Source organism: Plecotus auritus (assembly GCF_963455305.1).
Source record: "Plecotus auritus genome assembly, chromosome: 3".
Taxonomy (NCBI): Eukaryota; Metazoa; Chordata; class Mammalia; order Chiroptera; family Vespertilionidae; genus Plecotus; species Plecotus auritus.
The window spans coordinates 102557753-102571293 of record NC_137772.1 but is presented as its reverse complement, the minus strand read 5'-3'; the positions used below and the strand labels follow the sequence as shown (position 1 = coordinate 102571293).

Sequence of the window (13541 nt, the reverse complement as noted above, 5' to 3'; positions counted from 1 at the left end):
ACACAAAGGGGTAAGGGAAGAAACACAGGTATACAGGCTGGGGATAAGCACAAAGGTAAATATAAACTATCAATAGTGTTCTAGTTCTCCAGTTGGATGGTGTCATTATTCATTCTATTGTTAGTTAATTAAATACCTACTAAAAGAGAGCCATGTATGAGCCAAGGATTACTAGTCCAATTCAGTGTGTCCAAGGTACATTTAAAGAAAGAAAAGCAGGAAGGAAGGCAAAAGGGAGGGAGGGAGGGAGGGAGGGAGGGAGAAAGATGGAAGGAAGGAAGGAAGGAAGGAAGGAAGGAAGGAAGGAAGGAAGGAAGGAAGATCTATAACGCATGAAAAAGTTTCCAGGTCTTAAAGGGGACTTGAAAAGGAAGAAGACAGGTCTGCGCCATCTGGAACCGGAAAGTGGAGCTTATCGGAAGCCTGAGAATCCACAACTGCGGCACCCACGGAACAGCTGCGAGCCCCAGAACAACGCTCCCCAATTGGCGCAAACACACGGGTTCAGAGGAGCTCTACACTCCACCACGGAAAGGTCAGATTTCGCCTAGGATAAGGTGAGGTCTCTGGTCCCAGAGCGAGAGAGGACCGCGCGTTTTGCAGGAGCTGGAGGACCAGGGAAGTCTGTGCCTAGAAAAATCCATGGCTGTTGGGGCTGGAGTGATCTGTGAATGTGGAAGGGGGTCCTCAGAGCTGCTAACAGAAGGGCTCTCTAAAAAGCAACCCATTTTGATCTGACGTGCAGGGACACCCTAATAATTTCAGGGGTGTGCTAGACTTACGCGCAGCCACGGAGTGCGCACACTTGGGCTTTTTCCTCTTGAAATTCTTGCTTCTGATTACTAAGCCCAATACATAGGATCACCCAGTTGGGGACACCCTGGGAGACTGCAGGGGAAAGTTGTTTTTCTGGAACCTGGGGATTGGAGCAGGGAGTGACCATCGGAGAGCCAGCTCCGAGGCAGCCCACTCCCACAAACCGGTAGTGAGTGCCACAGGGAAAGAAGGCTCTAACACTCCCTAGAGAGGCCATACATAAACCCAGAAGTCAATCCAGAAACACTGCCACCCAGGGGCTGAATGATAAATTGACTCTTGTGTAATCAAAAATAAAGGAATACGAATTAAGACACACCGCCTGCTTAAAATCAGGACTGGCTTACATCACTGAAGAGCAGTGGAACGCAGGGAACTGCAATACTGTCCGGACTGAGAAACAGGCGTGCCAAACAGAACAACAGAGGAAGTGAATGACCTTCACTACTCCACATTTTATTTTTATTTTTTATTTTTTTTATTTTCATTTTTTGCATCTTTTACTCAAGAAACTAATTTTTTTTCTTTTTTCCTCACTTGATTTTACCTTTTTAATAATTACATTTTTATTTTCAATCCGTATTATTACTACTGCTATTTTATCTTTTTTTTTTTAAGTGTCATTTTATTTTCTCTTCATTTTGTTTTGGGATTAATGTTCTACATTCTATTTTTATCTTTCCTTTAGCATCATTTTACTCTATCTCAACTCTACCTTTATGCCATCACTCTCTTCCTCACTTTTCCCTTTTCGGTGTCCTGTTTATCTTACCCCTCTCCTGCTTTAGATTTTCCCTATTCTTTCTGTTTACCCCGTTAAAATTTCACCCTACTTACATATCTAATCTCCAATCCCCTGCTCCAAGTCCATACACACCTCTCTCTTCACTGTCTTAACTATCCAAAAAATTGTTTTTCTCTCTGTCCTTTTGTTGTTGTTCGCTTGAATGTAGATTATATCGAGTTTTTATGCTTTTTTGTGAGATTGTTTTGCTTATTCTTCTCTTGTTTATTTTTTTGTTTATTTAGTGCTTCTGTTTTCCCTTGCCTCACTCAATATTAGTTGGTGTTGTAGTTTGTATTAATCCCCATGTACTTGTTGCTGGCATTTGCTGGGATAAGTGATTGTCCTATTGGAGTTTTATCCCCAATATATATAGTCTGTTTCCCTTTCTCTCTTAGTCTCTTTCTTGTCTCTCTTACTTTTTTTTTCTTCTTTTTTTCCCTTTTCCCAATTTCATTTTGACACTCCTTTTTTTTTCTTCTTCTTTCTTTCTTTTTCCTCTTCTTCTTTATCTCCTATCCCCTAATTTGCCTTTCTCTGGTGGTCACCTTTATTGGAGGTTATTAATATCGTGAATACATTTCTGTTCAGTGCCTTGTGTGTTGTACCTGGTAGTGCTGTATTTTGTGCCTTTAAATCAGCGCAGGAGAGAGAGAACTACATAACCAGACACCCAAAGAAGAGACCATGGGGAGACAAAGACACAGCCCGCATATGAAAGAAAAGCAGGCATCACCAGAAAAGGAAGTAAATGAAATGGAGGCAAGCAACCTTCCAGAAAAAGAATTCAGAGAAATGGTCATAAGGTGGCTGAAAAAAATGGAAGACAAATTCGACAATATGAGCAAGAACCAAGAGGAAATGAAAAAGAACCAAGAAGAAATGAAAAATGACATCGCTGCTGTAAAGAACTCAATAGAAAACATCAAGAGTAGACTAGAAGAAGCAGAGGACCGCATCAGTGAGCTAGAAGACAAGATGGGAAAAAATACACAAGTAGAGCAACTTCTAGAGAAAAAAAAATAAAAGGCAGGAGGAGAGCCTAAGGGAACTTTGGGACAACACGAAACAAAACAACATCCGCATAATAGGGGTTCCAGAAGGAAAGGAACCTGAGCAAGGAATAGAAAACCTCTTTGAAGAAATAATGACAGAAAATTTCCCTGATATAGGGAACAAAAAACCCACACAAATCCAAGAAGCTCACAGAGTCCCAAGCAAAATGAACCCCAAAAGACCGACGCCAAGGCACATTATAATTAAATTGGCAAACACCAACAACAAAGTAAGAATCTTAAAAGCGGCAAGAGAGAGACAGAAAGTTGCATACAAAGGAACCCCCATCAGACTAGCAACTGATTTCTCAACAGAAACTCATCAGGCCAGAAGGGAATGGAATGAAATATACAAAGTCATGCAAAGGAAGGGTCTGAATCCAAGAATACTGTACCCAGCAAGGCTATCAATCAAAATTGAAGGTGAAATCAGGAGCTTCACAGACAAAAAAGGACTAAGGGAATTTATTACCACCAAACCAGCAATGCAAGAAATGCTAAAGGGTCTGCTGTAAAAAAAAAAAAGAAATAGGAAGCGAAGAAGGAACACAGGTGTAAAGAATAGGAATGGCGACAAATAAGTACCTATCAATAATAACTTTAAATGTAAATGGATTAAATGCCCCAATAAAAAGACATAGGGTAATGGATTGGATAAGAAAACACGACCCATATATCTGCTGTCTACAAGAAACCCACCTCAGAAAAAAAGATGCACACAGACTGAGGGTGAAGGGATGGAAAAAGGTTTTCAAGGCAAATGGAACTGAAAAAAAAGCTGGGGTAGCAATACTTATATCTGACAAATTAGATCTCAAAGTGAAGGACATAACAAGAGATAAGGAAGGCCACTTCATAATATTAAAGGGAGCAATCCAACAAGAATAAATAACTCTGGTAAACATATATGCACCCAATACAGGAGCACCCAAATACATAAAAAAACTCCTGGAGGATATCAAGGGAGAGATTGACAGCAATACAATCATAGTAGGAGACTTTAATACCCCACTATCACCATTGGACAAATCCTCTAAACAAAAAATCAGAAAAGAAACATCAATCCTAAATGACTCACTAGACCAGATGGAATTAATTGACATCTTCAGAACATTTCACCCCAAAGCCACAGAATATACATTCTTCTCAAGTGCACATGGGTCATTTTCAAAGATAGACCATATGTTGGGACATAGGCAAAGTCTCTTCAAATTCAAGAAGATAGAAATCATATCAAGCATCTTCTCAGACCACAGTGGCATAAAACTGGATATCAACTACAATAAAAACAACCCAAAGAAATCAAACACATGGAGGCTAAACAGCATGCTATTAAACCATGACTGGGTTACCAGAGAGATCAAAGAAGAAATAAAAAACATCATGGCAACAAATGACAATGAAAACACTACAATCCAAAATCTATGAGACACAGCGAAAGCAGTCTTGAGAGGGAAGTTCATAGCTCTACAAGCCTACTGCAAAAAACAAGAAACAATGGTAATAAATTACCTAACCCAACAACTCAAAGAGTTAGAAAAAGAGCAACAAGAAAAGCCCAGTGTAAGCAGAAGGAAGGAAATAATAAAGATCAGAGCAGAGATAAACGACATAGAGACCAAAGAAACAATACAAAAGATCAACAAAACCAAGAGCTGGTTCTTTGAAAGGATAAACAAGATTGATGAAACTCTAGCCAGGCTCACCAAGAAGCAAAGAGAGAGGACCCAAATAAACAAAATCAGAAATGAAAGAGGTGAAATAAGAACAGATCCCACCGAAATACAAAGGATTGTTAAAAAATACTATGAACAACTCTATTCCAACAAACTGGACAACCTGGAAGAAATGGACATATTCATAGAAAAATATAACCTTCCAAAACTCAATCAAGAAGAATCTAAATAGCTCAATATGCCAATAACTATGGAAGAAATTGAAGCAGTCTTCAAAGAGCTTCCGGAAACAAAAGCCTGGGGCCAGACGGCTTCACAGGAGAGTTTTACCAAACATTCAAGGAAGAACTAAAACCTATCCTCCTCAGACTATTCCAAAAAATTCAAGAGGAAGGAACACTTCCAAGCTCCTTCTATGAAGCCAGCATCACCCTAATACCAAAACCAGATAAAGACAACCCAACGAAAGAGAATTACAGGCCAATATCCCTCATGAATGTAGATGCCAAAATCCTCAACAAAATTCTAGCAAATCGGATCCAGCAGTACATCAGAAAGATCATAAACATGACCAAGTAGGGTTTATCCCAGGTATGCAAGGATGGTACAATATCCGAAAATCAATAAATGTGATACATCACATAAACAAATTGAAAGATAAAAATCACATAGTCATATCAATTGATGCAGAAAAAGCATTTGACAAAATCCAACACCGTTTCTTCATAAAAACTCTCAACAAGGTGGGAATAGAAGGATCATACCTGAACATAATAAAAGCTATATATGATAAACCCACAGCTAACATCATACTCAATGGGCAAAAACTAAAACCATTTCCCCTAAGAACAGGAACAAGACAAAGTTGCCCACTCTCACCACTCCTGTTTGACATAGTACTGGAAGTATTAGCCATTGCAATTAGACAAGAAGAAGAAATAAAAGGCATCCAAATTGGAAAAGAAGAAGTAAAGCTGTCCTTATTTGCAGATGACATGATATTGTACATAAAAAACCCAAAAGACTCCATCAAAAAACTAACAGACTTAATAAATGAATTAGGCAATGTAGCAGGATACAAAATTAATGCCAAGAAATCTATGGCATTTCTATACACGAACAGTGAACTTACAGAAAGAGAGACTAAAAAAGCAATCCCATTTTCCATCGCACCAAAAAAATTAAGATACTTAGGAATAAACCTAACCAAGGAGGTAAAAGACCTATATGTGGAAAACTACAGGACACTGAAAAAAGAGATAGAGGAAGACGTAAACAGATGGAAGAACATACCATGTTCATGGATTGGTAGAATCAACATCATTAAAATGTCCATACTACGCAAAGCAATCTATAGATTCAATGCACTCCCCATTAAAATACCAACAGCATATTTCACAGACCTAGAAAGAACTCTCCAAAAATTCATCTGAAATAAAAAAAGACCCCGAATAGCCACAGCAATCCTGAGAAAGAAGAATAAAGTAGGAGGGATCTCAATACCAGATTTCAAGCTGTATTACAAAGCCACTGTCCTCAAAACAGCCTGGTACTGGCACAAGAACAGACATATAGATCAATGGAATAGAATAGAGAATCCAGATATCGACCCAAACCAATATGCGCAATTAATATTTGACAAAGGAGGCATGAGCATACAATGGAGTCAAGACAGTCTCTTCAATAAATGGTGTTGGGAAAATTGGACAGATACATGCAAAAAAATGAAACTAGATCACCAAGTTACACCATACACAAAAATAAACTCAAAATGGATACAGGACTTAAATATAAGATTGGAAACCATAAAAATACTAGAGGAATCCACAGGCAGCAAAATCTCAGACATATGCCAAAAGAACTTTTTCAGTGATACTGCCCCTAGGGCAATGGAAGCCAAAGAGAAAATAAACAAATGGGACTACATCAAAATAAAAAGCTTTTGCACAGCAAAAGAAACCATCAACAAAACAACAAGAAACCCCACTGTATGGGAGAACATATTTGCAAATGGTATCACTGATAAAGGTTTAATTTCCAACATCTACAGGCAGCTTATACAACTTAATAAAAGGAAGATAAATTATCCAATAAAAAAATGGGCAACGGACCTAAATAGAATCTTTTCGAAAGAAGACAGAAGGAAGGCCAAGAGACACATGAAAACATGCTCAAAGTCACTAATTATCCGAGAGATGCAAATCAAAATGACAATGCGATACCATCTCACACCTGTCAGAATGGCTATCATTAACAAATCAACAAACGACAAGTGTTGGCGAGGATGCGGAGAAAAAGGAACCCTCGTGCACTGCTGGTGGGAATGCAGACTGGTGCAGCCACTGTGGAGAACAGTATGGAGTTTCCTCAAAAAACTGAAAATGGAACTCCCATTTGACCCAGTAATCCCACTCCTAGGAATATATCCTAACAAACCAGAAACACCAATCAGAAAGGATACATGCACCCCTATGTTCATAGCAGCACAATTTACAATAGCTAAGATTTGGAAACAGCCTAGGTGCCCATCAGCAGATGACTGGATCAGAAAACTATGGTACATCTACACAATGGAATACTATGCTGCCATAAAAAAGAAGGAATTACTACCATTTGTAGGCACCTGGATGGAATTAGAGAACATTATGCTAAGTGAAATAAGCCAGTCAATGAAAGAAAAATACCACATGATCTCACTCATTTGTGGATAATGAAAAACATTATAAACTGATGAACAAAAAGATAGTTACAGAGGCAGTAAAGCATCAAACAGACTGTCTAATTACAGCGGTAAGGTTAGGGAGAGGTGGGGGAAATAAGAGATCAACTGAAGGACTTGTATGCATGCATATAAGAGTAACCAACGGATGCAAAACATTGGGGGGTGAGGACATGTATGGGAGTGGGGTGGGGGGGGGCAATGGTAAGATATGTACACATATAATACCTTAGTAAAAATTTGAAAAAAAAAAAAGAAAAGGAAGAAGACACAGATTAGCACCACATTAGTAAAAACATGTAACTGGCTATGTGAGTTTGACAATGAATGCTTTTGGCAGTTGTTATCAGGGACTTATTTACAAGGAAGTGATTCTACCAAAGAGAAAGCAAGCAGTGCAGATAACTTGAGCAGTGCATTCTGCTTTCTCCTCCAGAGCGTGCCAAGATTTGGGGATTTTGCTTGGGCCTCATTCTTTTTTGGACCTTAATTGCTCCAACCAAGCAAAAAACAACATTGGTCCTATTCACCTCCAGAGGCAATAAAACCTTAATAATAGTCCATTTCAGCCTAGCCAGTATGGCTCAATCATTAAGCATTGATCTATGAACCAGGAGGTCATGGTTTGATTCCCATTCAGGGGCACATGCCCAGATTGTGGGCTCGATTCCCAAGGTGGGGTGTACAGGAGGCAGACAATTAATGATTTCCTCTCATCATTGATGTTTCTATCTCTCTCTGTCTTCCTTCCTCTCTGAAATCAATAAAAAAATATATTTCAAAAAAAGTAGTCCATTTCAGTCTTTATATTTGTCTTTAAAACAGTAATTATAAAGTAATTTTAACATCTGGATTTCTGTCCATGCCAGCTTCAGCCTCCCTTAAAAACCTCCTAGTCGCTCATTTTCATTTACTATGAAACTAACTTCAAATTATTAAGCAAACAATACAATATTAATTGTAATCTGGATCTCCCAACACTTCTTCCTTTGTTCAGTTGTCAAGGACACAAGGAGGTTTTCAAGATTTAAAAGCTGACAGGGAGGACATTTTTTATCAAAAGAGAAGAAAGTGAAGTGATACTTCAAACCTGGCTTGAGGCTCAAACACATTTGGTATGGATCAGGAAAATGGACCAGAAAGATGCACAGCTATAATGAATAGCTTCAGTTTCTGCATGGGACAGGAGGTAAAGAACTTACAAATGCCACTTCCAGGCCAGGAAAAGCAAAAGAAACAAGTAAAAAGAGGATGCTAGGTGACCCAGAAAAACTAAGGAATAAGTACCTACTGCTAATTATGTCCAATACCAACCAAAAACAGTGGGTGATAAGGAGTTGTCAACAGCTTCTGTTTTCTGCCTACCCTAAAATATTTAGAATTCTTGCCAATAATTCAAATATAAAAGGTTATAAACAGCATTAAATTAAAAAGGAAAATAAAGCCACCTCTGTGAAAGATGTGCTTCTATAAAGGTGACCTTTAATGGCACATGTTAGCATTACTAAGTTCATCAGTTTGGTAAAAGTCACAAGCCTATCACCTCTGAAGCAGGGGAGAATTGTGCCCTCTGCTTGTTTTCTCGGGGAATTCCATCCTTGACTTTCAAGTTCATTTTTAATGGTTTAAACTCTTCTCTGTTTTAAAAAACTTTACATTTAGCTTTTTTATTTATTGACACCCTGACAGATTCTCTGTGGTGTGGCAGAGTAAAAAGTCCAGACTTTGGAATCAGACAGACCTGGGTTCCAGTCCTGGTTTGATACTTCTCTCTGAATCTTGGCTTTACTAGTCTGCAAAATGGAGTAGTAATAACGAACTCATGAGCTTGTTTTCAGTAGTAAGTGAGATGCTACTTATACAAAATATCTAGAACAGTGTGTGGAACACAGTCAGTAGCTCAATAAATGTTAATAATATTCCCAATGTATTTACAAAGTACAGAAAATGTGCTGAAAAAGTTACTTCCCAAAATTGTATCTCTAGCCCTGACATCTATCCCTTGAGCTTCAGACCTACATCTGCCTGTTGAATATACTCTAGTCTAGACTCTTACACAGCAGAGATCTTAGAATTGGTTAGAATTCGTTTATCCCATTCCCATTAGAAACAGGAAAGCAGATTCTAACATGGTAATTAATTTGGCCTCTGTTACCCACTGGCAGTAGGATCTATCTATGTCACCTACCTGTTTGTGCATTTACCTAGATGTCTCTTTTATGTCCTGCCATCAGCTGAACCATATACAAAAGCAAACTGGTTACCACCTTTCCTCCAAAATTAGGTATCTTCTGTACTTGTTTATATCTGCTAACTGAACCAATATTTTCCTGATCTCACTCGAGGCTTCTTAACATCCTTGGCAAAGCCTTCTGCCTTATTCTACATCTCACCTCCTCCCCCACACTGTCTCTCCCCCCCCCCCCCACCAATTTAGTACCAAACTGCCATAATTTTATATTTTTAAAATTCTCCTACACATCCTTTTCTTTCAGTGTTACCAGTACAACCATCTAGAACCTCACTACCTCATTATTAGCATAAGTTTCCTAACTGGACCCTCTCCACCAACCACTCACTCAATCTGAAACCTCTACACATCACTGAAATGTTTACCATTCCATACCAATACTTTGCAGACACCTCCAAATACTTTTCTAATGGCAAAACTGAGCCACAACTGAGCTTTGGGTATAACCACATCTAGGGGACAAATGGGCAAAGCAGAACCAGAGGAGTAACCAAAGAAGTGGGTATAGAACCAGCAGAATATACATGGGATGGTTAAAAGATAGGAGTAGGCGCAGAAAAAAAAGAAGTGAGAATGATGAGCTTTGCTCCTCAATTCCATCCAAAGTCCTCAAATCACTGTCTGCATACCAACTAACACCTTGGGGAACTGGAAAAGAGGGCTGATCCATGGAGCAACATAAGAACAGATTAACAGGAAATCTGGGTCTAAGTGGACAGGTGACCAGTGAGTGGACCCAGGTACACAGAAGGTCAAGATTACATTGAGGAATTAAAATCACAGGTACTAAGTACTTCACCAATATTTATACTATACTAGAGGCCCGGTGCACGAAATTCGTGCATGAGTAGGGTCCTAGGCCTGGCCAGCGATTAGGGCTGATCTATGGGGTGACCGGCGGGGTAATTGGGGGGCCCCACTGGCACCCACCTTGGCTGGCCTGGGGCCTGCAGGCTGGGGGCAGCTCCTGTGTTGAGCATCTGCCCCCTCATGGTCAGTGCACATCATAGCAACTGGTCGTTCCACCAGTCATTCCACTGTTCGGTTGATTTGCATATTAGGCTTTTATTATATAGGACTAGGGGCCCGGTGCACGAAATTCGTGCACTGGGGATAGGGGCATCCCTCAGCCCAACCTGCCCACTCTCACATACTGGGAGCCCTCAGGGGATGTCCTACTGATGGCTTAGGCACACTCCCCACAGGGAGCGGGCCTAAGCAGCAGTCTGGCTTCCCTTTGTAGGAGGTGACCGGGCTGATCAGGAAAAGGCACCAGACCCATCACCCGCTGCTGCAGCCACTGCCAGTCACCACAGCCACCAAGGTGTTTTCATCAACACAGACTCCAGTCCCTTCACCATGAAAAAATGACAACTTTCTTTAGAAATTTTCAAGATGTGTCTTTCATAGGATATGACATTTCTTTCTTTCTTTATTTTTATCCTCACCTGAGGATATGTGTCCATTGACCTTTAGAGAATGTGGAAGAAAAAGGGAAAGACAAGAGAGAAACATCAAAGTGAGAGGAACACTTTGATTGGTTGCCTCCTGCATGAGCCCTGACCTGGGCCCCGGCCAGGGAGAAGCCTGCAACCTAGGTACATGCCCTTGATCAGAATTGAACCCAGACCCTGCAGTTGGCAGGCCGAGGCATTATCCACTGAGCCAAACAGGCTAGAGCAGGATATGACATTTCTTAGCCCTCCAGCAGCGGACTTTCGTTTTTTTCTCCAGAAGTGTGGTGGAAAAACCCTAGCTCACCTTTTTGGATTCTTATTACCCAAGTTACTAAGAATATTACCAGTGGCATACAGGAAGCTTAGCCAATGAGCAGTCAGGAAAGGTGTTTCCTCTGTAGTTCACACCAATCACTGGCTGGGCCCTGCCCAGGCCTAAAGCCTCTGGCCGAAGCTTTAGTCCTGGGCAGAGGACCCCCAGATCCCTCTGATCACCAGCTCCACCCCTTCCCAGGCCTAAAGCCTCGGGGCCTTGGTAGGGGCCGCCCAGCTCCCTCCGATCGCTGGCTCTGCCCCTGCCCAGGCCTAAAGCCTCTGGCCAAAGCTTTAGGCCTGGGCAGGGGCCCCCCAGCTCCCTCCGATCGCTGGCTCCGCCCCTGCCCCCACGCCTCTGATTGCAGGCTTGGCCTTTGCCCAGGAGCCCCCTGGCTCAGGCCCTTCCCAGGCTGCTCAGGGCCCATGCGGGGCTTACCTCAGAGTGACCTGGGTGCCAGGATGTTCCCGGGACCCAGGCGCTGGGCGCCTATGTATGCAAATTAACCGCTATCTTTGTTGGGTTAATTTGCATACTCACTCTGATTGGCTATGGGCGTAGTGGAGGTACGGTCAATTTACATGTTTGTCTATTATTAGGTAAGACTAGAGCAGGGGTGGGCAAACTTTTTGATTCGAGGGCCACAATGGGTTCTTAAACTGGACTGGAGGGCCGGAACAAAAGCATGGATGGAGTGTTTGTGTGAACTAATATAAATTCAAAGTAAAGGAGCGGAGGGGAGAGCAAGAGAACCCTCTGCTCTTTTGGCTCCACGGGCCAGATAGAACAGCCGAACGGGCCGGATCCGGCCCGTGGGCCGTAGTTTGCCCACGGCTGGACTAGAGGCCTGGTGCAGGAAAATTCATGCACTCGGTGAGGGGGCGGGGTCCCTCAGCCGGGCCTGCATCCTCTCACAGTATGGGAGCCCTCAGGGGATGTCCGACTGACAGCTTAGGCCCACTCCCTGTGGAGAGCGAGCCCAAGCCACAGTCTGGCCTCCCTCTGTGGGAGGCAACAGGACAGGCTGATCAGGGGACAGCGCCAGCCACTGAGCAGCCGGCCCTGTCCCCTCCCCACCCTGATTGCCCCTCCGCCGCCCCCTGATCACCATCCCCTCCCTCTGCCCACTGACACGTGCCTTGGCTGGCCTGGCACTGTCTGCTTGCCGGCCCCGCCCCCCCCCCCCAACCGGTTGTTCCACCATTTGGTCAATTTGCATATTATGCTCTTATTATATAGGATTGTCAGGAAATCTAATACTAAAAATGGCATTCTGTATGGCTTAAGTATTCCCTGCATATTTGTTCAACTCTTTGTCACCTCCTTTAAATCCTGAAAATGATGTGGGGTTTTTTTTTTTTATCATAGAAAAAAATAAAGTGAAGATATTTATTAGGATAAATAAATGTTAATTTTCAGCTATATGTCTCCATGTAACTCTTCCCTTAAGTAGTCTCACCAACCTTAAAGGATACATTTAACAATATGAAATACTCCTATTTTCCATAGTTTTGATCTGCTAAATCATTCATATATACCTTAGAAGTTTTAATATAAAAGTACTCCTCAAACTAGTAGCTTCTACATGAAAGTATGTCTGAAGATCCTTTCAGTCTAAATTTCTGTGATTCAAAACCGGGGGGAAACTTCTAAGCCGTAAAAAGGTTAAGATATTTACCAATGTTAAATGTATAACAGAAAAAAATAAGTACTTCAATGATGATGTCTCTAAACACGGAAACAACAAAAATCCTCTGGTTATAATGCCGATCAAAAAAGTATCTTGCCCAGCCAGTGTGCCTCAGTGGATGAGCCTGGAACTATGAACCTGGAGGTTAGGTTCGATTCCCAGTCAGGGCACACGCCCAGGTTGCAGGCTGAGTCCCCATTCGGGGTGTGCGAGAGGCGGCCAATCAATGATTCTCTCATCACTGATGTTTCTATCTCTCTCTCCCTCCCTTCTCCCTTCCCCTCTAAAATCAATAAAAATATATTTTTTAAAATAAGTATCTTAGTTTCAGGAAGTGAAGATTCAGACAAAATGGAGGAAGGGGACTGCAAAGTTGAAATGGTAAATCAATAAAAGTTACCGTGAGAGGAACACACCCGTGTCATTTTGCTCACGTTATTTGCAAAGCATTCTTTCCAGGGTGACCGCTGAATCTGTCTTCCAGGACACAAGAATAAACCCATTCAGTGTCACTATCAACTAGCGAATGGATGTGCTACACCCCTCAGCACACAGCAGGCCCACCCTCCTCCCGAGGAGAGGGACGGGGCCTACCTCCCGGTCGCCGAGCCACAGCCGCTGCTCCGACACCGGGAAGCCCGTCTCAGCTGAGATGCACTCCTTGACGTCGCGCACCGTCCAGGACTCCAGAACGGCCACGGTCCTGCAGCCAACGCAGCCGGGAAGGACGGTCACCCGCAGCCACCTGTGCGGCAGGCAAAGGGACTTCAGTGGGGACCA

At 42.1% G+C, this 13541-nt stretch overlaps 1 protein-coding gene across 7 annotated transcripts in view; it reads right to left on the bottom strand.

The window, feature by feature from the left end:
• SACS (sacsin molecular chaperone) overlaps nucleotides 1-13541 on the bottom strand; it is a 125767-nt gene that overhangs the window by 52045 nt on the left and 60181 nt on the right. For 5 of the 7 annotated variants that reach the window (XM_080662305.1, XM_080662301.1, XM_080662302.1 and 2 more), the window contains one exon: nucleotides 13356-13506. The exons of the other annotated variants lie outside the window; for them this stretch is intronic. Coding sequence is in view for 3 of the 5 variants with exons in the window: in XM_080662301.1 (XP_080518427.1) it covers nucleotides 13356-13506 (151 nt within the window). In the remaining 2 variants the exon portion in view is untranslated. The remainder of the gene's footprint in view (nucleotides 1-13355; nucleotides 13507-13541) is intronic. 7 annotated transcript variants of the gene reach the window in all.